The sequence below is a fragment of the Juglans regia genome, chromosome 3 (assembly GCF_001411555.2).
Source record: "Juglans regia cultivar Chandler chromosome 3, Walnut 2.0, whole genome shotgun sequence".
NCBI lineage: Eukaryota > Viridiplantae > Streptophyta > Magnoliopsida > Fagales > Juglandaceae > Juglans > Juglans regia.
In genome coordinates, this window is record NC_049903.1 from 21,821,555 (window position 1) to 21,848,573 (window position 27,019).

The 27,019-nt window shown below is 36.2% G+C and overlaps 1 protein-coding gene across 2 annotated transcripts; it reads right to left on the minus strand.

Moving 5' to 3' along the window:
• Positions 1 to 10,306: 10,306 nt before the first annotated feature.
• LOC109007430 (S-sulfo-L-cysteine synthase (O-acetyl-L-serine-dependent), chloroplastic-like) lies at positions 10,307 to 26,449 on the minus strand. Of its 2 annotated transcripts, none has more exons than XM_018987103.2 (11): positions 26,174 to 26,449; positions 25,037 to 25,146; positions 24,648 to 24,705; positions 24,251 to 24,514; positions 23,551 to 23,688; positions 19,938 to 19,989; positions 19,754 to 19,803; positions 14,026 to 14,085; positions 11,391 to 11,471; positions 10,756 to 10,935; positions 10,307 to 10,609 (listed from the first exon to the last, which is right to left on the minus strand). In XM_018987103.2, the coding sequence occupies exons 1-10, from the start codon at positions 26,387 to 26,389 to the stop codon at positions 10,846 to 10,848; spliced, it is 1,119 nt and encodes a 372-aa protein (XP_018842648.1). In that variant the 5' UTR covers positions 26,390 to 26,449; the 3' UTR covers positions 10,307 to 10,609; positions 10,756 to 10,845. The 2 variants fall into 2 exon arrangements, with proteins under 2 accessions (XP_018842648.1, XP_018842647.1); XM_018987102.2 differs by having other exon boundaries at positions 10,307 to 10,615.
• Between the last annotated feature and the right edge of the window lie 570 nt (positions 26,450 to 27,019).

Sequence of the window (27,019 nt, forward strand, 5' to 3'; positions counted from 1 at the left end):
AGACTTTCTAATGATCATTATTATTATTCAAGATTTGTAAATTTTCCAGTCATGTTAAAAAAAGATCTTTTTCCGTTGGTAATAAGTTTTCTTTCAATAAAAAGTAAATACATTTTTCTTCCAACTTTCATAACTTCATCCTATGTTTCTTTCCATTAAATCTCAAATTTTACTTTTATGGCTCGTCACTTTTTAAAGCGCATTCTTTTATTTCCATGGCACAATACTTCTTAATGAAGCTAATGATGATTTAGATATAATATGCAATGGAAAATGTGATGGCCTAGGGAGCCCATTCCATATTCGGGCCTTTACTTCTAAAATACTAATCATCATTTTAATTATGCCCAAACTAATACACGGTGTTATAGTATAGTTCAAGGTGTCAATCCACAGGGAGTCAGAAGAAACACAACAAGATACAAGTTTAAAATGAAAGATCAAATTACAATATGACAAGAATTTACAAATTCTACCTAAAGGACGTAATTAAAATGAGATTAGGACACGGATAAGCGTTGGGCTTCTATCAACCGGATCCATTACTCTGATTTTTTCAATCTAAACTATATACACAATTAAGAATTATAGCACTAAATTCTTAATTGGAAGATATGATATTATATTCATTTACTTCGTCAAATTTAATTATAGAATCCATTCTCCCTTTATAAACCATAGTTTTCATATATAAAAATGAATATCAGATCTAAAGACGACATTATGTTCTCAAACAATAGTATAGCAAAAAATCACATCAATGGCATGAAAAGTCTGTTTAAGTCATAATTATATATTAATAATCCTATAGCTCAACAAAATCAAGCCATAGCAAAATTTAATATAATTGTCTCAAACTTATAGTATCCAAAACAAATAAAGAATTGAATCCTGGAATCTTAAACAATAAAACTTAATCTATGAATTGAAATAAAGTTAAAGTATTTTCACCGATCAATTTTCACCCTAGGATTTATCCAATATTTAGTTATCCATGGAAGAACTAAAAATAAATAAAAATAGTATTTTTCTCCTCTCTTCAGAACTGAGCCATCTCCCTCTTTAAAACTCTCAATTTCTTGCTAATTAGGAAAGAAACGCTAATGTCTTCATATTCCCGCATAAAAACTCGCCTAAATTTTATGACTCATCTTGGAAGCCACTTACATATTTCAAGAGTTCAAATTTATATATCCTTATTAGATATAAATTTGTAGCCCTTTAAGATAGCTTTCTAACTCATCAAAAATCGCATCAATCAGATGTGTGAGTCGAAAGTTATGATCAAAACACTAAGGTATGTCCAGGCTATCTCCTAGTGCGTTTTGGACTCTGATCCGAATTACTCTCAAACCCTATCATTATCCTTATTTAAAGAGTCCTACACTCTTTGAGAATTCTTAAGTTGTTCCAACGTCTTGCTCACTTAAAAGTCTTATTTTGAATTTGACTTGCACTTTAATAAACCCTGAAATTAAATATAAAAATCATTTTAGGAGTATCACAAAGTAAATAGAAACTCAATTCAATAATATACATTAATTCTTATGATTTCTATTCACATTTTAGCATTTTACTCTAATAATAGAGTATTTAGAGTGCACTTTCGTCCACTTATCAATGATACAGTTGGATTTCCATTGAAACCATTATAAATACAAGAACTTCTCATTCTCAAGTAATTCAGGATCTCATACATCACATACTCATATTAATTAGAATGGAGTATCATAATCTTCACTCTTGAATTCCCGACATTCTCATCTGGCTAGTCCATCGTGAGTGGCACAGCTTATGCCCCACATTTTTTATTGGATAGGCTCTGATACTATTTGTAATGGCCCAATGGAGACCCAAGCCACATCTGAGCCTATATTTCAAAACGACTGGTCAATGATACAATTGGAGCCCCATTGGAACCACTATAAAGAGTAGAACTTCTCATTCCCAAGTAATGTGAGACCAATGATACAATTGAAGTTCATTAAAAACATTAGAATGAGCAAGAACTTCTTCTTCTCAAGCAATGTGAGAACTCATACACCACTTACCTTTATTAATCAGAATGGGGTATCACAATCTCTCCTCCTTCAATCTCAATGTCCTCATCGAGTCAGCCTATCATAAGTAGCAAGGCTCAAGTCTCACATTTCTAGTTGGGATAGGTTCTAATACCATTTGTAACAATGAAATGGAGGGCTAAGCCACATCTGAGCTTATACTCCAAAATTGCTAGTTAATGAAACAATCAAAGCCACATCAAAACCATTATAAAGTAAGAACTTCTCATTTCCAAGCAATTTGGATTCCATGCACCACTAACCTTAATCAATCATAGTGGGTAATAAGTCATAATGGGGTATAACAATCTTCCCTTTTAATCCCGACATCCTCGTCGAGCTAGTCCATCACAAGGAAGTTCTACAATATCTCAACGGAGACATATCCACTCAACCTATTATGCCACACAAGGAAAGGCTTACAGCACGTGAACGAGAGCTTATAGACAAGTGCATAAAGAACTATGTGTGGCAAGCCAAGAGAGTGGTAGAATCCAGTCGAGCAACGAAGGCTCGGAGAAGGAGCCTTGAATTGTTGGAATCATCATCTACCTCAACCTAACATGATAGAATTTTAGAGGAGGGACCCCCAAACCCACCAAAAGAGACAGAACTAGACCCAGATGAGTTCGTGAATGTCTACCACCATTCCAACGATGAGCAATTTTACTATTACCTCATACACTACATACCCTTATCACTCAATATGGGTATCACAATCTCCCCCCCCCCCAAATTTCCATCTAGTTTAAGCATTATATGTACTAGGTATGCTTTTACCCTACTCATTAAATCCCTCTTAGCCTATAGAGTAGAGATCACTCTAGGCATTGTCTTCAATCTGCCCCTGTGTGCACCACAACTTCTTCATGAGCAACTGAAAATCAATAGCCCGACATCTGTGATTGATGCTTGCGCAATGCTTGAATATTTAGTCCATTCTCAATATAATGTCAAACCCTAAGAGGTTGACCACTATAAGGTTTGCCTCCAACACTTTCCCTTTTAATTATGAGGGAAAATTTGATACTACTCACATGCATACTTCTACCTCCCCAGTTGGCATGGCCACTACCACTTTCTATTCCATTGATTTTATTTATAAACTACACATCCAGAAAAATGTGGCAAATACAAATGACTAGGACACTCTCTAGTTGAACAACGAGCACGTGTAGTACCTATACAATTTGACTCTCCCTGAGAAAGTCAAATGCTCCTAGTTTTATTGATCATGCTTACTAGTTATTGTGCAAAACTCTTGTTAAAAGAACCAATACCTATGATGACTGACTCCAAACTCTTGAGTTTCTAGGGCCTCTTCGTCCACTTCTCCAGGCGTTAGTGTGTGCACTCTTGCTTGCACAAACGAATTCTAGCCCGATCTTCCTCCAGTGACACCAGGTCCACTCACTTGGGTCGCTTTAAGGTATTCTCTAGCAAAATCCATAGATTGCCCACATCTGAAGCACGAAGTCGTGCCCATTCTACATTCCCTTTATTGGGCTTGTTGCACTAATTACACAGAGGTGCTCTACTAGCTGGGCGATTCCCTGAGGGTTATAGTTGGACGTACACTGGGCCTTGCCATGAATTTCTAAGGTAAGCTAGAGCTACTTCCTTCCCTAGTGGAAACCAACCACTTTTATCCCATGGCCATCCTTAGAGCACCCTAAGAGGAAATGACAAGCATCCACCTTCTTAGGTATCTAAAACACGTCACCCAAATACTTGACATGTGGCATCCACTTGGACAGTGAGCGCCCCCGCTAGCGTAAAGGGATAGACCACCAATTTGAGTTGAAAGAAAGATGAGGGACAATTTATTAGTTTGGTGAAGAAAATAGTTGCAGGTGCTGCAGAATGTAGCTAATCCAACATGTGGGCAAGCAAGCACCTTGCGAGAAGGCCTGGCAGATACATCCTAGCGCAAGGTGGAGATGAGCGTCTCGCCATATGGTAGGCAAGCTGGAAACTTCACCCACCATGAAGGTGATAATGAGGGGCTAAAAAGGCTAGTAGCTCTAATGAGACAAGAGCTACCTGCCCAAGGCGAGCAATGATCTAGGATAGACTAGAGTGGATATGTGAGCTTTCTAGAACCACATGGAAAATACTCAGAAGAGTGGTAGTGTTGTATGCAGAAATCTCACACTCCATCTGAAGGGGTTACGACCCAAAAAGTCATATCATCTTAACCCAAAGGTTTGGCTCGACGCAATGTTGAAAATCCTCATTCAAGGAAGGTTGAGGAGTTGGCAGGTCGTAAGGAAGTGAGAACCATGTCCTAGTCATCTGTCTCTATCATCTTGCAGTACAACAAGCAAAGCTAAATGACTCTGATGCAAGCATACCTAGAGTCAGAAGGATGCCTACGATCCAACCCTATAAAAAGGATTTGGACATGAGACAAAATCCCACTTTTGAAATCTTAGGCACCTAAGGACTTGTGGATCCGAATTCTTCAGAAGAGCAAGGAAGGAGCAATGTAGAACAATAACGAAACCGACGCTATGAGGTAGGTTAACTTATAAGACAAGACTAGGGAATGTAGGGTGAATGTTGTATGTAAGAGGAATTTGCAAATTCCTTCCCATTTCTGAACATGAATAAATCTATTCTTAGATCATTATGTTTATCTTGTTTTCATTTCCTCTGTGTGAGTAACTATACCGTGCATCAATAATCATGGAATAGGATGGAGTCTCCTGAACCATTCATGTGAGACGTCACCAGGAGCTTCAAACGGGTAGAGGGATTCCCCGTGAATGACTGCGTTGGGGCAGTATCATGTTGGCCTTACTTGATAGTCAGGATGTAGAATATCTTGGCATATCAGGCGTTGGTGTCTTCAAGTTGGTTGGCTAAGTAGACGCTCCCTAATGCAACATGTTATCTTTGTATGAGAGTCAACCTGTGTTGGGGAACAGGTGAGCTGGCTTGCTCCATGTCAAGTGGGTAGAAGGGATTTCCCCAATGTCGAACAGTGAAGCAGCTCATCTCCTATTTGCCCATCATGCAATGTATGTCTGTATAACAAATATCTATGTGATGAGCCTCAATGTGATGGCAATTGTGCTTGTGAAACCAATATAATTTTATGTATTTGACCTACTGGAGCAAAGTGTGATTTCTTGCCTAGATAATACTTGTGCTTGAAAATAAGTTGAGCAAGAGAGTAATCCCTTGCAGGATGATTCCTCGCCATATGCCTTTGACTAAGAGTGTGATTTCTCGACATGCTTTATGGACCCATGTGTATAGCTTAAGAGGGTGATTCCTCGCCAAAGCATACATATATGTGACGCACGGAGATTCTAGTTGGGATTGGACGAAGCTTGAAGCGTCGGGATATGCAACACAAGGTCACATACCCCCGTTCATAACAATTAAAAATTTAATGCACCTATCATGCAACTAACAATAAGCACTATTTGCAGTGGATAATAAGACTGAATCAAAATATGTACTGGAGATTGCACTCCAAGTATAGGCATGAACTAGACTACTAAGCTAAATCATTAAGCTACTCACACAACTCGGCTATGATCTCTAAAATACCGTCTAGAAAATGGCGGATCAACTCCATCAACTCTATGTGCGTCCACCATAGTCTGTTTGACCTCGTTCAACTATCAAACGTTAATCCTCAATCTCCTAACACATCACCTACCATTCTGGGGGAATGGTAGTTGGGACTTTGATTACGCTCAAACTAGTACGCGATATTATAAAATCTCAGCAAGTGAGGTTCCTAAGCTACTAAGAGTATGAATAGGCATGCATGATAGTAAATGACCTATATGCTTCATGACTTGGACTTGAACATACGTGACATGACCTGACTTGGAAATAACATGACTTGACTTGAACGTGGCATGACTGCATGAACATGAGACATTTTTAACATATACATGTATGATTAAAAAGTGAATTGTGGATGCACCACGACTCCCCAAGGGTCGTATGCTCCTGTCGGTACCGAATCACATCAAAGGCATCTGCGTCAGCTGTGAGTACGTCTTGAAAGTTTTATATAAACACTCAAGCCACATGAATAAACCTTAGCAAGAGTATTTAGTGTGGGATACTTAGGTAGTATGAATTAACCATTACAAGAGTATTTAGTGTGGGACACTCAGGTAGTACGAATTAACCATTATGAGAGTATTTAGATGGGATATTCAAGTAGTATAAATTAACTATTACAAGAGTATTTAGTGTGGGATACTCAAATAGTACGAATTAACAATTACGAGAGTATTTAGTGTGGGAAAATCAAATAGTATGAATTAACAATTACAAGAGTATTCCCTAATGGTAGTTCAAAATAACCATTACCATGGGTTAAGTACTTGTAAAAAGTTCGGCACCACCGATGTTCGGTGCCATGACTTCACTCCGGAAACCAATTATTTAGGTCTCATTCAAAGCCTGTTGACTATACTTTGTCAACCGAGGGGATTCCACATCCAATTTCAACACTCCAGCGTGGACAATGGAGTTCCACTATAATAATCTTCATCCTAGCATTGGAGTCATGATATAATAACTCGTGCATGACTTAGAAATATTTTTGTGGCAAGCTTGCATGCTTATGACGTGGCATTCATGGCATGTAACAGATAATCATGTAATAGATGACATATAAGTAAATAAGGTGACATGGCATTCATGGCATGTAACAAATAAACAGGTAACAGATGGAATGGCAGTCGTGTAACAAATAGACATATAACAGATTACATGGCATTTGTGTTGCAGATAAATGTGTAATAGATGACATTGCATTTGTGTAGCAAATAAATGTGTAATAGATGAAATGGCATTCATGTAGCAGACGAATGTGTAACATATGACATGGCATTCGTGGAACAGGTAAACATATTATGGATAATGTAGCATTCGTGTAACAGATAAATATATAACAAATGACATAGCATTCGTGTAATAGATAGACGTGCAACAATTGATTGATGACGTGGCATGGTATATGATAATGGTTACAATAAGCATAAGTGACATGAATATAAACAATAGTAGCCTTACCACCATACATATGTAAAAATACTTAGAAGCTAACTTACTCATAAACACATGCTTCATGACATGATGATCGTGACATGTGATAGATATTCATACTTAATATATATAACAATATGGCATGGCATACATAATTCAATTTAATAAACTTGAAGGAAACATGGACATAACTTGCATAAATCTTTCCACCAAACATACATAAGCATACTATAGATACATTAAAGGCTAACTTACAGATATGTAGCGTACATATAGCGAGGTGTAAAAAGTTGTGAACTCAAATGAGATATTTCTAATATTAGAATATCTCAGTAAATACACATAAAGCTAAAGTTTTGTGGCTAAAATTGCAAAGCTACCTCTCTACTTGTGAGAAATTACAATTTTGCCCCTAAAATAAAGATTTTGCATATGAAGTCTAAAACTTACCAAAATTTACATTCCTTGTGTAAACTTTATTCTAAATCCAAATATCAACTCAAAAAAATTTAAAACAAATCATAACCATGAGACACATGCTTAGGCCGAAACATTCCAAGGCCTAAAATAAATGCATAAACTGATTTTACCAACTCTCAAAAGTCACATCTTTAGTTCTAAAATCATGCTAAAACATCAAAAACGCATTTCATAAATAGTTAAACTCATCATAACAAGGAAAATACCAAGACTAGCTCAAAATGAACCAACTTTTGATATTCATGGTCTAACACTTTCAAATCAACTCCAAGGATTCCAAGACTCCATAGACACTCTCCTAACTTGTACATCATCCAAACCTAGGCCAAGAAAACCCCTTAAGGATTTTTTGGTCTTGGGTTGGGGCCACTCGACCATTGCCTTCAGTTTTTCATGGTCAGTTCTCACCCTCGGCTAGAAACTAAATGGCCCAACTAACCCACCTCTAAACACCTGAAACTACATTTAGACCCTTTTGCAAAAACTAATGCCTTCTCAAGATTTCTAAGGTGAGCTACAGGTGTTGTAAATGCTCCTCTTCATCCTTGTCATATACTAGGATATCATCAAAAAATATCAACACAAACTTCCTTAGGAATTGCTTGAAAACTTCATTCATCAGGTGTTGGAATGTAGATGGGGCATTAGTCAACCCAAAGGGCATGACTAGGAACTCGTAATGGGCCTTCATGAGTCCTGAAGGCTATCTTGTGCACATCCTCTAGTTTCACCCTAATTTGGTAATACCCGGATCTCAGATTCGGTTTTGAGAACAACCTAGATTCACTTAACTCATCCAACAATTTCTCCACCACTGTAATGGAAAACTTATCCTTTTTAGTTACTTGGTTCAAGGCGATGTAGTCCACGCACATCCTCCATGTGCCATTGGCCCTTCTCACTAATAAAATGGGAGAGTAAGGACTTTGAATTGGTTGGATCACCCCAAAATTTAACAGTTCCTAAATGATCCTTTCAATCTCATCTTTCTAGAAAAAAAGGTACCTATAGGGTTTCGCAGACGTAGGCTTTGTTCCTAGCAACAAGTTGATGGAGTGATCTTGAGCCCTGAATGGAGGTAACCCCTTGGGCTCCTGAAAAACATCTTCATACTGGTCCAATATCTTCTATATAGGCTCGAGACAGGATTGCACACTGGTAAAACTTCCTTGTTCATTCATCAGGTGCAAGATTACACCCTTCCTCTCTAACTTGCTGATTTTGTTGCAGGGGCTTTCCTCCAACAGCTGGATGGACACCATTCCTTGTAACACAATATTCTATTCCTAAAGGGTAAATTGCATGGTAAGTTTTCTGAAGTTCCATGAAACAATGCCTAGGGTTTGTGGCCATTGAACAACCAATACCATGTCACACCCCACCAATTCCAATAGAAAGAAATCCAAAGTGACAAAATGTCCCTGGATGTTCACCTTGATTCCCTTGCATTTACCCTCACTTACCAACTGCACACTATTAGCCACCCTTACCTTCACCACATCTTCCTCAGAAATAATAATTTTAGATTTGTTGGTTATTGTAGTGTCAATAAAATCATGAGTGTTGCCTATGTCGATTAATATCACTACCCACTAGCCAGCCACCTTCCCTTTCACCCTCATAGTTCTAGGGCTAGTTGACCCAATTAAGGCATGGAGGGATATTTCAGGTTTTGAGCCCACCTCAGCAAACTCCAACAACACTTTCCCTTCTTTAGCTTGGGGTACTAAATCCGCTTCTTCGACCACATTATCATCCCCATCATCCACTTCTTCTATGAGGAACAACTTAGGATTCTTGTACTTGTGTCCTAGATTCCACTTGGAATCACAATAGTAACATAGTCCTCTATCTCTCATTTCCTTCATCTGATTGGAGGGCCTAGGTCTACCTTATATTAGTACTTTTTACGAATTAATAGCCACACCATAAATGTAGAAAATAGGGCCACTTCTGGCTAGGATGAAAGTGATTGCATAATAGTCATTTGATTGTCCTATACCTATTCATCATCTTATTAGGGACCTTTCTTGATTGATTCATCCACCCTAATTAAGTTTAAAAATTCTCCTGTTCAAGTATTTCATTATTTCATTTACTAGAGCTCTAGTCTCTTAACAAATCATTTATATATATATATATATATATGTACACGAAACCATATACATGAATAAGTACGAAAGATAGCTCTAGTACGTGTTACAAAATGCAAATTTAAACGAACCCATCATGGCTTAGGCTACTTAAACCTCAACTCATCTCAGACAATGCTGAAATTAATTTAAAGGCAGTCCAACCCTCCTTTCCTTATCAAGGGCAGGACAGCTTTGTTAAAAATTTCATCCTCCCATTGTTCTTGGACAAAGATAAATTAAAGTTCTCGCTTGATTTATTATTCACTTTGTTTCAAGAAAAACCGAGTTCCTTAAATGCACTTGGTCTGCAGAACCAATTTCAACCTCAAAAAAAAAAAAATGGAACTGGAATTGTTTATTTGATTACATTAACTACAACATGATGCTCGGCTCGAGCTCAAGAGTAAATAAGTGCCAGACAAATTGATCAAATGCCTAAACCTTTAGGAGTCAGAAATAAATGGGAACTATAAATATCTCTGGCAGATATTAGATCCAATCAGATCAGAATTTCACTAATAAGTTCCGATTGCATCAGTCTCAACAGATAAAAAATTGAACCATTTACAGGCCTAATTGGTAGAAAGAAATGTTTATGAGTTCCTTTGCTACGCTTTGGATCATCCTTCCTCCATTCAACATTTTGCTGCTAATGTTCCAATACAAAGATTATACCTACGTGGGGGATTAGAACCCACAACCTCATCTTCCCTTTTGAGGACATACCAGTTGAACTACAAGTCAACCAATATGCATAAACAATACTTGAAGCATTGTTCTTGGAGTAAAATGAAAAGGAAAAAATGAATACAAAATGCAAGGCCAAGCCAAATATCCAAAAGAAAATTTCAAGAGTAATTTGGTGTAAATTCAGCCGACCCTTGCATTGCTATTAAGCCTAGCCTCCCATCACTGTGCCTTCAAAGAAAAATTGCTTCAGCAAAAGGATTAAAAAATTAATTGACCTAGGAATTCCGACTTAAAATCCTAACTTTTCTCTTTTTCCTTTTTTGGATGATTGAGTATACTTGATCAGTGTAACCAAGAAAAGTATTTACCTTTTACAAGAATACAGTTGCATCTTTTCCATTCCGCTGTATGAGAATACTCAATTCTCCGGTAGGCTCAATTTCTGGAACAGTTTCAAGCTATCTCTGTGGCATGTTTTTTACTTCTTCATGGATAGAATGAAAAAGAACAGTGGGAATGTACCTCTCACCAAAGCTTGGAAATATAACCTTCAATGGACATGTCATGAAAAAATAAAAGTGTTAAAAATGTATCTCCAACTCATGAGCTCGTGAGAAGATTGGTGATGCTGAATGATTCTATATATAATGAATGTTCCATACTACAAGTAACATTAGTAGTGAGGAGGAGGACTTGTCGTATGGAGGCCACATTATTGAGAATATCAAAGCAATACTGAAAGGAAGAAATGTCTGGGAAGTGCAGTATATAGGAAGAGAAGGATATGGGGTAGCTCATTTGCTTGCTAAAAATGCTCTAAGTATAGAACAAGATCAGATATGGATAGATGAATGTCCAGAATTTATTTTTTTACAAGTTTGTAAGGATTTAAATTGTACTGGTTATACTCTTGACAGATGAAATATACGAAGTTCTTTGATTCAAAAAAAGTAGCATTAGTAATATGTTCAATCATTGCCAAATAATTTTTATAAGCACTCACTGTAATAAGTTTTCCAGCATTCTCAGGCCTTCTGGCTAAACTTATTGCAGCCGCTGCAGCAGCTCCTGATGATATACCAACCTGGGTAAAGGTAGTAAATATTAAATTATCAAACCAGCTTAAAGATTAAAGACAGGAGAGAGGATGTCATTTCACAATTGCAGTGACATTGTGATAGCCAGCTAGCTTAAAACAAAGAACAGAAGATGAAGTTTAAATCTACATGGCACCTTAGAAAGAAGCTTCCCACAAGTGAAAAAAATAATAATTATAAAAAAACAAAAAATCACTGGAGATCAATTCTTTTACCTGAAGTTAATCTCCTAGCCATTAAATAAAAAAGATAGTTTATGGCCCAGTAAATGTAGAATTTATCAAAAAAAAAAACTAAAAGACATTTCCCAAGTACATGGGAATATACAAAGATGAACACCAATCAAGAAATAAAGGAGAGAAAAACAAATGAAAAATAAATCCATTAAAATCCATAGAAGCTGCCCAAAGGAAGAAAGTATCAGGAAATAAAAAATTTAAGCTCCATCCACTCGTGATCCTCAAATCTCTATATCTCTTCTCCTTGGAAGATATCAAATTAGACCAAGGCTCAAAAAATCGGAATTGGGTAAGGACCAATTCAATGAATCGGGCAATTCATGACAATTTTGAATCAGATATTTCAATGTTGATAAGTATTAAAAATCATATTTGATGCAATTCAAGTATTTTATATCATGTATAAAAGAGTATAAAATATAAATTTATTGACTAGTTTCAATAAAAATATGATATGAATCTAAATAGTTTCAATAAATATGTAATTTATGTATTTAACCTCAATAGTCGACTTTTTTTTTTGCCTTGTATACGAAAAATATAAAGACCATTAAGTTTATAAACACATGCAAAATGTAGTATTTTATGTACAACCATACATTTAATATAAAATACTCATTCATCTCCTTAATTTTTTGTTCAACTAAAAAAAATAAAGAACTAAATGTTTTATTTTTCAATTTTTCTACGATTTTTATTGAATACAATGATGAAAAAGTTAATATATATTTAGTTCTATCATATTTTTGTACAAAAAATTAAAGAAAAACCCAGTTGCTAGACAACTTAAAAATAAATACAATTTTGAATCGGTTCAAATCGGTCTGAATCAATTGATTGAATCGGTTCAGTGAACAATTCAAAGTGTTCACAAAAATCGGTTCATATTTGAATCGGCTTGACTCAAATTGTTTTTTCAAGCCTTGAATTAGACAGATGGGTAGCATCATCACTTTTGCATATAACACTCTTGAATTGGAAAAATGGTCTACTATTTGTATGGCACAACCCAAATCATCCCAAGCCAAGCCAAGCCAACCAACTGAAAAAATCACTCTATAAGGCACTAGAAATCTCATAATGAAGTAAAAAGTGGTCAACAGAATCTCCCAGTCTTTCTGTACATATAACACGACTCTGTCACAATATATGATATTTCTTGAATTATCCATAATAAGGGTCTTCCCTGAGGAAACTTTCTAATCAAAGAAAGCTGCTCTCAAAGTGCTTTATTCAGCCAAACCCCCATCCAAAGGAAGGAGTTACTATCCTAAGCTATAAGGAAAAACTATGGGCCACGCAAGAAAAGCTAATATTCTAACTAGGGAAGCCACTGGATAAGTCCAATAAAAGAGTCACTGATGCCTCCTACGCATTGCAGTACTATAGGAATAATGATACAACTAGGGTGTATAAGACCCACACAGTCCCTTTTAAAAAAAATTTAAGACCCACCCATGAAAAATTGGGGTTTTTTATATGGGGTCCCAAGTGTGCCCCACTTTTTTTCAAAGGGACTGCTCAAGACTTGCACATCTTGGGATTGTACAAATCATTTACCACATACTATACAGCATAGGACTGTACAAATCATTTTCCATAACGCCACCTCATTTTGCCTTTCTACCTCATTAGAACATCACTCGCCCCATGCACAACCAAATTTAGAGTTCTTTACGGCCTTTCAAATGGCCTCCCTCTCATGTGGAAACGCCATAGCTACTTCCATATAAGGGCCCAATTAAACAAAAACAAGTTTTAAACTCCCAAACCTCCCTTGCAAATCGAATAGCACACCTTGGCTCAGATTACTAGGTGAAATTTGAACTCTACGCCCAGCTTGCTCCAGAAGAAGTCCTGCTATAGCTTCTCTTCTCAAATGGCCATGCCAATCGGAAGAGGGAACAAGGATATAGGAAATATGCAGGAACAAAAGATGAAAGAAGAAAACTTTTTAGGGTATATTTGCTAACTTACCCTGCTATAAATAATATAATTTTCTTCAACTTTTTAGGTTTGTCAAAGTTTGTGTAACATGAAGACGGTTCCTGATTTGCAGTTTTTGCATTGAAATTAGGGGAAACATACGAGCAGAACAGACAAATGTAATTAGTGTTCAGTTTATAAAAACTGCTTCTTTTTTTTTTTTTTTTTTTTTTTTGTGTCATAAAAACTGCATATAAACCAAAACTAGTTCAAAAGTGAACTGGTCCATATTTCAAATTGGTTTGAAACTAGACTGAAGTAGTTCTGTGGATTGGTACTTTTCTAAATGTTCTACAGACAAATATTCATATATTACCAGCAAACCTTCCTCCAATGCCAATCTCCTTGCCATTTCAACAGCTTCAACGTTGGTAACCTACAAGTTTGAAAGAAATTTCAAATGAGATAATTCATGTGACTAATATTTGAAAACAAATAACTTCACAATAAGAGACTGTCATATTAAGAATGAAACGAATCTGACATATTTCTCATTTCCATTATATTCCTTTTTTAACCTATTAGGTATTAAATCTTGCACCCATAGCTCGCTGTTATGAGCCTTAGTTGCTGGAAAAGACCAGCAGGAGAAAAGTTGCAGGAGCTGCAGAAGAAAATGCTGGTAAAGATTAAGACCTTAAAGTTCAATGCCATAGATCCAATGCTATTTGGATCCATCACCTCATAACCGCCGATTAAATCTGGGTAATCTTTACCGGTATATATATATATATATATATATATATATATGTTATTTGACAAATGGCTCCTGAGAAAATGATTTTTAAAAAGCAGCTAATGAGGCAAATTACTTTAGTATTTTAGAATCTATTTGGAAATGTTAAAAGACAAGTCTTCACATCCATAACGGTAAGGGTGAACGAAGAAAGAAGATAGATGCTAGTCCCCTTGCTTCTAGTGATCAAAAGCATAAAATAATATTTAAAATAGGGGTTACAATAAGTTAAAAGGACTGAACAATAATAGAAGGATTCCATTTAATAGTGGCAAAGAGCTGGCAGATTTATATATATCTATATATATATATATATAGATATATTTATATATATATATAAAGAGCTGGTAGATTTTTAACCATCTGAAGCACTTATAATAAAAAATAAAAAATAAAACAACAACATTTTTCTGCATGGTGTAGGTGAGAGTACTTCCAAACTATAATCCAGGAAAAATCATGTATCTCAGTAAGTGATCAGAAAGACAGATTATTATTATAAAATGAATGGGAACACTCCATTAAGCTGCTGATAACTCAAATCTAGGAAGACATAGTAAACGTTTTCCAGTCGATTATAAACTGCTTTGATGACAAAATCAACTCAAGGAATACTTAAGGTGCAAAATGAAAAGCACAACTGATATTCAGATATCAATCACAACCATATACTAAATACATATATATATATATATGTTTGTACTTTATCCAAAGTAAGATAATTTTTTTTTTTTTTTTATGTCGGGGATCCTCTCCAAGGTAGGGCCCTTCGGCCCCACCCCTGCAGAGTAAACCCAGTCCCATGCACCGCACCCTCGGAAGTTTCGATACATAGAACTGGTTAAATCGCTGACTTTTCACCAAGGAGTGTGGCCCCAAAGGATTGTTTGCACCCATAAGGTATTGAACCTTAGACCTTGAAAGGAGTGATACCCCAAGACCAAGGCCCCAAAGTATGATAATTAGTATGAAAGAAAAAAAAGATGTGGTTCCTAAGCTTTGGGTCATGCAGGTTGGAGAGTTTTATTACTCTCTAATTACCTCAATAGTTAGAGTAATAAAACATGAAAATCAATAAATCAACAAAATACATAAATTTTGGAAATTTTGGTCAAATCCCCTTGTAATATGGGGCACTATGTTTAAGATCCCATAGAGTTTTGTGAGAAATAATCCCATGTGGCATGAATTAATTAAAAAGAGGACCCTTTGTTGATTCTGATGTCCATTAATGCTAAACAAAATAAGTGACAGCTTCACAAAATTCCAAGTGCCAACTTTAATTTTTAAAAATAATTAAAACATATTTTTTAAATAATCATAATTAAATTTTGTTAATAAAAAAGTTTTTTATTTAGATTTATCGAACTTAAAAGAAAAAATAAAAAACAAAAGACTGGAATGGCCCCCATAGTGTGGCCAAAACTAGGCTACCCACATGGTGGCCGAGCTTTACTTAAACAGGGCATTTTTACAAAATTCTCTTGTGCTTTGCTTGATATTACACAATGATACTTGATAGCCACTCATCAAAAGAATAATAATAACAATAATTATTTAATGCCCATAATCAAATTAAAGTACATGGTTGAATCAAAATATACCGAAGAGGCCATGACCAAAAAAGCTCAAGAATTGTAGGTAGTGACTTCTATTCTAACGTAATCAATTATCAATCCATCTAGAAAGCCAACTTGGACTATTATATCAAGTTCAAAGCATATACATCACATCTGACAACATGTGGCGCCATGGTATGTAAATGATCTTCAACATCAACTATAAATATTTAAGAATATTTGCTCACATCATTTTCTGGGTCTTGAAATGATATTTTATAATTTTTTTAATCTAATTACGAAATCATGCTTTTTTGCACTTCTAGCTCACACAAAAAGCATCAAAAAGCACACTTCAAGTAGCTTTTGAATATGCAGTTTTGGCAAGCAAAGCGCTTCATCCTTGGCACTTTACACTTTGCACATAAGCACACTTTTAAGTGCACTTTTATCAACACTATCAGCTGGATAGTGGGGGTATCCATGAGGGCCACAGGTATTTCAAGTTTAAAAATGTGGTTAAAAGCTGATGGATTTATGGAAAATGTGAGACAATGGTGGTAATGTTATCAGATTGAGGGCACTATGAGTTTTATATTTGGCTGGTAAGCTCAAAGCTATGAAAAGGACCAAAAGACGTGGAATGTGGATGTCTTTGGGAATGTAGATAGTCAAACAAAGTCTCTATTTGAGGAATTGCGAGGTTTGGAGGGTAGGGAGGAGATTGGTGCACTTTCGGTTTAGGAGATTCGAGGAAAATTTATATTACTTCAGAGTTCGAGAAGGTGCTCTTACTAGAGATTTTGTGGAGACAGAAATCTGAAACTCTATGGCTGGAAGAAGGGAATATGTGCTCCAAGATCTTTCATTGGGTCACCAATTCTCATTGGAGGAACCCCTAGGGGTTGGATCAAGTGGTAAGAAGAGCCTTCCTTTTGGTGGTTTGCTCCCTCCAGGTCTAAGGTTCGAACCCTTGGGTGCAAACAATTTCTAAGGGCCTGGGGGAATTCCTCCTTGAATTACAGCTGCAAACAATTTCTAAGGGCCATCGGACTGGGCACCCGGTGCCAATAAAAAAAAATCTCATCGGAGTAACAATGCCGCTAAGATGCTTCACATTGACGATCATGCTCCTATCAAATCATGCCGAGATCAAAAACCATATCACCCAAAAGGACTACTTAGAGCAATTTACTTGGAGGCCTAAATTTGACGGTTTAGCCTTCGAGTCTATTGAACTTTTTTTTATATAAGTAAACGGTAGTATTAATAGGAATAAGCATAACCCAAGTACACAAGGTAGTATACAAGAGATAAAACCTATCTAGTTTGCTATAAAAGAAACAAGAAAATCATGTGCACTTAGGCCATTAAAATCTATAGCAATAGCCCAAAGAAATAAGGTGCAGAAAAATAGAGCTCTAAGTTCCTCTATTGTCCGCTCCTTGTCTTCAAATGTCCGCTCATTACGCTCTCGCCATATACACCACATAATGCAGATAGGAACCATTTTCCACACAGCTTTGATATGTGGCGCACCACCCAGCATTACCCAACTAGCCAATGACTCTACCACTGTAGCAGGCATCACCCAGTTTAACCCAAGTCGACTAAACACTTCGCTCCATAAAGCTCTAGCTGTCTCACAATATAACAAAAGATGATCCACTATCTCTCCAGCTTTCTTGCACATACAACACCATTCTAGAATAATTACCCGGCGCTTCCGCAGATTATCAGTAGTCAGGATCTTACCCAGGGCCACTGTCCAAGTGAAAAATAGTGCTTTGGGAGGCGCCTTATTCCTCCACAATCTTCTCCAAGGGAAATGAGTGTTTGGGAGCAAAGTAAGGGACTTATAGAAGGAGTGAACCGAGAAGGTACCCTTACCTGCAGGTGTCCACCACAGCTTATCTTCACGCAAACCAGGTGGTGGACACTTGTGGTGGACTCAACTTATGGTGGACACCTCAAACAACCTTTCCAACCAATTGGGACTCAACCTTTGAGTCTATTGAACTTTTGAGTCCCAATTGGTTGGAAAGACTGTTTGAGGTGGAAGAAGTTCAAAATGTGATTGGTGGGATGGCTAAGGACAAAGCTCCTAGTTTGGATGGTTTCTCCACGGCTTTTTTCCAAGCTTGTCGAGACATTGTGAGGGAGTAATTTTTCATTAACTTCATTATTTCCAGAAGTTTGAGAAAAGCCTTGACACAACTTTTATAGCTCTTATCCCAAAGAGGATCGGGGCTTTGGATGTGAAGGATTATCGCCTCACTAGTTTTTTTAATTTATAAGTTTATATCCAAGTCCTTGCCAATTTGCATGAGCACAGTTATGGAGAAAATTATTTTGAAGCCCCAAAATGATTTCGTGCTTTCGTCAAAGGGAGACCAATTCTGGACTCATTCTCATTACCAATGAATGCTTGGATAGCAGAATCAAAGCTAGAGTGTTAGGTATACCTTCTAGGGAGAATGCATATGATCATATAAATTGTGATTTTTTGTATTACCTTCTTGGGAGATGTGGACTCAGGAAGAGATGGTCTTCTTGTATTGAGAATTGCATATCCACATTATAATTCTCAATTTTGGTGAATGGCTCTCTGGTGGGTTTCTTTAACAGTTCTCGGGAGCTGAGAAAATGGGACCCCCTATTCCTTTTTCTCTTTGTTATCATTATGGATACACTTAGTCGCATGCTGGAAGCTGTTGTTTGAGGTGGTTTTCTTTCAGGCTTTTCAGTGGGAAGCACTAACTTTGGTTCTATCAATATTTCTCACCTTCTTTTTGCAGATGATACGTTGTTTTTTTGTAAGACAAATCTTGGCCACATTCAATCTTTGAGGGCAACTCTTACTCTTGTTTTGCTTTGAAGCTGTCTGCAAATTGAAACTGAATCTTGTGAAGTCCAAAATGGTTCCGGTGGGCGCCATGAGAAATATTCCAAGTCTAGCAAGCATTTTGGGTTGCAAGGTTGCTTCACTACCCATGAATACTTTGGCCTCCCTTTGCAGGCTACTTATAAGGCGAAAGCTATTTGAAATGGTGTGGTGTAATAGAGAAGATTAAGAGAAGGCAGGTTTGAAAAAGGTCTATTTGTCATAAGGGGGAAGAAATCAAGAGCGCACTCTCTAACCTTCCAACATGCGTTCTATATTTATTTTCCTTACCCATAGGTGGGGCAGTTCGTGTCGAAAATATTTTCCATTCTCTTTTTGTGGGGAGGAATCAGGGACGAGGCCAAGTTCCATCTTATCAGTTGGGACAAGGTTGGCTTTCCAATTTCTAGTAGAGAGGGTTGGGAGTTCGTAAGCTGAAGGTTAAGAGTGCATATGGAGTGGGGTTGTGGAAAAATATTAGAAATGGGTGTGGGCAGCATTGCTAGTTCCTAACTTGTATCTAGGTGTTCTCATTGTATGCATCATGTGTACTTGGCTACGCCTATTTTTTCATCCGTCAATAAAATCTTATTTTACCTATAAAAAAAGACTTGAATGACCTCGCAATGAATGTGCCTAGATTCTATTCCAGAGATCTTTGTATGATTGGATATATGCTCCTGGTAATATTTCTACCTATTTAGAATTGCTTGATTTACTAAACTTTTGCTAGCCATCTTTAGGAGAACCTATTGTATAATCCCTGGTTAATTATTTCTCTCTCTATTAAAATATTTTACTCAAAAAAACTTACAGAGATGCAAAAACAAAGCAAAAAAAAAAAAAAAATAGAAATTTTCCTTACCTTGATGACCTCATCCAGAATTTTAACATCCAAAATGCTTGGCAGATAACCTGCACAAAGGTCTTGCATTCAATAAGCAGAAAGCCGCACATCTTTTTTAAAGCATAAACGACAAAAGAAAATTGAGTTGATTAATTTTTTCTTTTTTGAAAAAAAAAAGGCAAGAAATTTCTATGGTTTTCACCTGGGTTTCCTCCCGATATTACACTTCTCTCTGCAGGTTCAACACCAACAATCTAAGCAAAGAAAAATATAGCATTCAGTCATCCAGATACAAGAAATCAAGATTAAAGGAAACAGAACATTTCTGTAAAAACAATCAACAAGATAAATTAGATTTGAGAGATACATCCATGTATCCCCATAAAAAAAAAACAAACAACCACTTTTTCACTTGCACCCTAAACAACAAAAAGTTTCAATTTGCACCCTAAATGACATATTTTTCAATTTACACCCTTGCTTAAGATCTAATCGTTAAGATGAAGGAAAAGATTGACCATGCGAAAAAAACTTAGTGGATAGATTTGAATGGGAGTGCAAAGTGAAGGCAATTAGTAGTGTTGCAAACTGGAACTCGTTGTAAATAAGGGGGCAAAGTGAAAAACGGGTGGATGTGGTGAAAAGTGTAATTTCCAGTGATAATTATACCACATTTCAAACGATTGCAGTTACAAATTTTAGAATTTGAGTTCCGGTTTGTGGAATATAACATTCTGAACTTCGAGTTAAAGCAAAATGCAGATATATCTGAATGCAGATGCTTTATTTATCATCAAGTAGAGATGAATGCTATATCGTGGTGTCAGAAAATTCCTTTATATATATTTAATCTGTTAAGGTTAGAGCTACAATTGTCTTACTGATAAAGTTTGTGATGGCCATTCTGTACTTTTAATACACCAGTTCTTTTAAATGTAAAAAGTTTTAGTAGAGATTGATTCATGTTCTTGGCAAGGCCAAATCTTCCCTTTGAAATAAGAAAGCACAGTTGCAAACATGCTTTTAAGAAACTACATTAACTGTTTCAACCAATCACCACTATGTTCATTTTCTATTTGCTTCAACCATTATATGTTTAGAGAAAACTTATCTGCTTCAGCTAAATTTCACTTGCTGATTGAATAGGCATATGACGAAGCCATTCAAATTTAAAGGTCCTGCAAGACGTGCCACTTAAAAATTCCATTATAGTGGTGTGACTTTAATTGACTTAGTAAAAGTACTTACTCACTTTAGTATATTTCTTAAATAAACGAATCCAGACGAGAATGTCTTGGCCATTTCCTGTTTATAATAACAATGTCACTAAAAGACCCATTTCCTTTGTGATGAAGTAAATCTACCAGAAACAATGAAAACTCTCAACTTAACCATCAAACAGAAGATCTGTTCTTCAGAAAAATATATGTCTCTGCTAATTTGTTTGGATAGTGAATCACCCAGTCCAAAATCCCATATTGTCCAAGAGTGCACACGCATACACACACAAACATACAAAACCTAGCTCCTTTTTATTTTGAGCCAAAAGCTCTTATATCCTTCAAATAAATATCAATAAAGTTACTCAAGGAAGACATGATACTGGAAGTCAAGGCTAATGATATTCCTATTAAGATGGATCATAAAGTTGGAAAGAGAGGAGTTATGCAGGCTAATTTAAGGGAGGTTTGGTCTTGGATAGTGAAATTGAGATGAAATGAAAGTTGAAAGTTGAAAGTTGAATAAAATATTGTTAGGATATTATTTTTTAATATTATTTTTGTTTTGGGATTTGAAAAAGTTGAATTGTTTATTATATTTTGTATGGGAGTTTGAGAAAGTTGTAATAATTAGATGACATGACATGAGTTGAGAGGCTCTCTCAATCCAAACAACCCCTTATTCATACCAGTGTGGAGAACTACATAAATTTAGAAAAGTTAGAGATGGTCTGAGTGATAAATGCTCCTAATGTGGAGAACTTGGCTCTCATTCTAAGGTGTAAAGCTTTGTCCTTGCCAATGAAGTATCTTGGCCTCCCTATGGGTGCATCTTTCAAGTCAAAGGCAATATGGGATGAGGCTCTTGAAAAAAATGGAGCAAAGGTTGGCTAGTTGGAAGAGAATGTACTTGTCCATAGACGAAAGGATAATTTTGATCAAAAGCACTCTTTTCCAACTTGCCTACTTATTTCTTGTCCCCATTCCTTCTTCCCACGAAGGTGGCTCACCGTATAGAAAAGCTAAAACGTGACTTTATGGGGAGGGATGAATGATGATTTTAAATTCCATCTGGTTAAATGGTCCACAGTGTGCTTTCCAATCTTAGAAGGAGGCATGGGAATTCGCAATATCTTGGCTTTGAATAGGGCTTTATTGGGAAAATGGTTATGGAAGCACCAATTAGAAAGGGGGGCCTTATGAAGGACCGTCATCGATTCAAGATTTGGTGAGGATTGGGGTTGATGGTGCACAAATGAGGTGAGTGGACCATATGGGGTGGGGCTTTGGAAGCACATAAGAAGAGGGGTAGCGGACATTCTCTAGATACACTCGGTTTGAGGTGGGCAATGGGTCTAGAATCAAGTTTTGGTATGACCTATGGTCCGATAACAAGCCCCTCAGAATTTCTCAAAAATAAAATTGAAGGAGATGAGAGTTGCTGAAAAGTCCCTTATTATGGTCGCTGAAAATAAGGGAGTTAACAGCAAAAAGGAGATGAGAGACCTTTAAGCTGCCATGAGAGTCCCCCACCGAAAAACCTGACAAAAAACTTCCATCAACAGCCGCTTCAATCACTCTACTCAAAGCAACCATGACAAGTATGAAGAGAAAAGGAGACAAGGGATCCCCTTGCCCCAAACCTCGAGAGCTATTAAAGAAACCAGCGGGGAAGCCATTCACCAAAATGGAGAATCTGACCGTCGAGATGCAATGTCTGATCCACGCACCATTTCTCTCCAGAACCATATCTCCCAAGTAAATTAAAAGAAACTCCCCATTAACATGATCAAAAGCCTCTTCCATGTCCAGCTTGACAAGAATGCCAGGAACTCCGTCTCTAATTTTGCTTTCCAAGCATTCATTAGCAATTAAAACTGAATCAAGGATTTTTCTCCCCCTAATGAATGCATTCTGAGACTTCAATATAATTTTCTCCATCACCACACTCAAACGGTTGGCAAGAACCTTCAAAATGATCTTGTATACCCCACTGACCAAACTGATAGGACAGAAGTCCTTCATCTCCACCGCCCTGCCTTTTTGGCAGGAAACATGTAATGCAAGATTCTGTTGTTTCCAATGTAGATAAATCCAAATACAGACACCTCTAGCATATGTTATATAAATTTTGGCTAATGCAGCCTAGGAAGGACTTGGTATATAATATGTGCCTTCGTTCTGGTTGTAGTCCATTGGCAAGCAAGTAGAAAAGTAGTGCAGAGTTCATGAAAACTGGTGTGATTTTCTCACCAACAGTCACCATAAACCAACAAATGTTAACAATCTACTTACTGTGCAAGCAATATCTGTCAGTATGATATCATAAGATTTGTCAGTGCAAGCAAGATTATTATTTTTCTGTGTATCTGTGCATGTGTATATATCCAGAAACCATGAACCAGAGTAGAGTGAAAACTGAAGAGAGAAAAACCAAAGAAAAAGCAGAAAACGGGGAAAAAATGAGGAAAGAAACAATGTAACAGAACAGAATGAGAAGAAGTCTGCATAAGTTATTTTGGTCTATATATATAACACATAATTTTATTAACACGCGAAACATTTTCCAATTTCTTCAGAAAAGACTAATCCAACCTTTATGCTTTTGCTCATCATTTTCAGGTAACGCCCAGTGCCTGTAACAGTGCCGCCAGTGCCAATCCCAGCAACAAAGATGTCAACACTACCCATAGTATCCTCCCATATCTCAGGCCCTGTGGTTTCATAGTGTACCTGTAATTCATGCATGAGGATTTTAATAAAATCTCAATCATATTATATTGCATTACATTTGCATATATGCCTATCACCTCACCCTAGTATATGAGGGAGGAGATGCCATTAGGTGTAAGACCATTGCATATCTAATATATGTTTTTTGACCTCACCCTGATAAAAAATATATACACCAAGAAGGGTAAGGTCTTAGGATCAATCCTGTATCGACATGTTTTTTTAGGTTTACCTATAAAATAAGGGGAAACCTTTCACCCACAAAACTACCACATGTTTTTCACTTTGCATCCCAAACTACTAGAAGTTTCAATTTGCACCCTTGATAAAGTTTCGACAGTTAAATTGTCCTACGTGCCCAATTTTATTCATCTTAATGGTCAGATTTTCACCAATGGTACAAATTGAGACCTTTGGTAGTTTGGGGTGCAAGTTAAAAAACATTAGTATATGGCTGAAAATGTAATTTTATGAAAGGAATACTACATATAAATTTATAAAAGTAATTATGTTCAACAAAAACTTTAAATGTCATCTTTCAGGTTAAGAAACAGAAGAAAACCTTGGTATTAGCAGTATTATCAAACTGTTGAAACATATAAGCATCTGGCATGCTGAGAACAATCTGTTCGGCTTTATCTACAGCCCCTTTCAGACCCTTCTCTGGGTCAGTCAAAACAACATCCGCACCAAATGCACGTAAAAGAACCCTCCTTTCAACATTTATGGATGCAGGCATTGTTGCTATAAGTTTATATCCCTTAGTTGCAGCAACAAAAGCAATACCAAGTCCTGTATTTCCACTAGTTGGTTCAACTAATATAGTCTGCATAATTACAGAGACAAAAATAAGGACAAAAATAAGACGAACTGAAAGGGAACTTCAGAATAACAGGAGACATATTGATCGATATACCAAAATTTTTCATATTACAGCCGTGAGCCAGGACACTACTTACCTTCCCAGGAGTGATTGCCCCTCTATCCTCAGCATCAGATATCATACTATGACCAATTCTGAAATGTCGACATATGACAATAAAGTCAGTTTGTTGGTTGTGTATCTTCAGTTATCAGATGATAAGGAACTGTCGGAAACATGCAGAACAAAGTTTTTCGTAAAGCATCTATTACTTATTAACAGGAGCCTTTGGTTCCATTAATAATTTGATTAGCTACCAGATGACCGACTTTACTTGTAAAGAAAACTACTACAGGAACAGCCATGTCCCTAAGTTGTATGGATAAAAAGAATCCAATCATCTGATTGATGGTGTACCATCAGATGATTGGATTGAAGGGTAAATAATCCAACAAAGAGTTTGGACACAGCATGAAATGCCATTACCTGTCCTTCACACTTCGGCAAGGTTCCATAGATTCAAGTTTTGCCGCTATATTAGCTACACAGCCTTGCGTAACTTTGTTGAGGTACACCATTGGCGTTCTCCCAATCAACTATTAAACAAATTTACTCACATTAGTAAAAACTTGAAACGTGATTAGTTTTTCCTAACATTAAGGCATGTTTGGACAGGCAAAGAATTCTCAAAATACTCAAAATTCTCAAAACTTCTCATAATTTCATTCCCAAGCATCACTCAAGCACAAAACACATTTTAATTTTAAATTTTCAGCTTTTCAAATTTTTCATCTAATCATTACCTAATCATTATCTAAACAATAAAAACTAATACAACTTTTACAAACTTAAAAACAAAACACAAAAATCAAACTCCAAAACAAAAATAATATTAAAAACTTATATTCAAACAATTTTTAACTTTATAATATTTGTATTCAACTTTGTCTCTCTCATTTCTCAAACCCCAATAAAACATCTTTACTCAAACCATTTCACTACTATTCACAAAACTCTAAAATACTCCGAGTGTCCAAACATACCCTACTTCAAAACTAGTTACATATTAAGATTTAATTGATAACAACAACATTTTCTTGTCTGAGCAAACTGTTACTGAATTTCCAATACCAGAAACATTTTTTACAGCACTTCACTGATATTATTTCCGACACTTTTGTACAGAATTTGAACTTGTTTCACAAAATACATAAACAGAAGACATTTTTCAGAATGGAAAAAATTGAAGAAAAAAATTAATCTATCAAGATAAATTGAGGAGTATTCTAGTTTCTAATGTTCCCACCTAGTTAGGATGGGAGCAGTAGAACTTTTCTTTGTAATTGACACTTTTTGGATGAATATATACTTATTTTACTTATCAAAAAAAAAAATTGAGGAGTAAAGCCAATGACGTTGATAGTTTTGAATGTTCGACAAATACAAGTACTATGGTAAAAAAAAGTAGAGTTTTCAAACAAAAAGAATATTAAGCCGTAAACGAAGAAGCTCCACAATTCTGAGCACAAATATTATCAATTCCAAGGACACATTCATTCCTTCAAATGGAAATGTTCCCACCAAAAGGGATAACACCGTTAAACTAGTGGGGAAAAAGGTAACCTGGGTGACGTCTTCGGCGATGTTGACGGAGTCGAGGTCACTTTTGACGGTGTAGAAGGAGGAAGCTTTGGTGCCTATCATTCTTCTGCAAGCAAAAGCGCCGGTAACGGGTGAAACGCTTAAAGCTTTGAAGGAAAGAAAACGGCGACATTGGGGCGGAGTAAGGAACAAGGAATGAGGAGGGAGAAGCAGAGGAGATGATAGCATTATCGTCATTGGTGTCGCAGAACATAGAAATAGGTTGTCCGAATGGAGGGGAGGTTTTGGATGGGTTTTGTTCTCATTTTTCGAGTTTTTTCTTAATATTTTTTTCTAACTTGCAAATTTATTTATCTTTATGAATGGTAGGCAGGTTAGACGTAGTAATGGTAATGTAGATTTTTAAGCAAAAGGTTATTTAAAAATTTTCAATTCGTAATAAACTTGATTGATAAATCAAATATAAAATCATTTTTATAAATAGAATTTTTTTGGAAATCAAGTAATTCTCATTTTTCTTAACATATTTATATAACCACACCAAATAATTGTGCTACGTTTTTCATTTAAAATATTTTTTTATAAGGACAATGCTAGGGGGACTGATAACGGTGCCCCTCCATTGTACGAATAAGTACAAATGCATTTTCTTTATTTTTTTAGTTTTTAGTCTTTCTTTTAATTATTTTTTAAATATCTTTAATTATTTTTTAAAAAAATATTAATTCATTAATAATCACTTCCTTAAACATTAAGTAAAAAAAAATACAATCGATCAATTTTATCAGTCTAAATAGCATTTTCCGTTTTATAAATATATCTTTTAATTTAAAACTTTAATTTTATAAACAAAGGAAGACCAGGTTT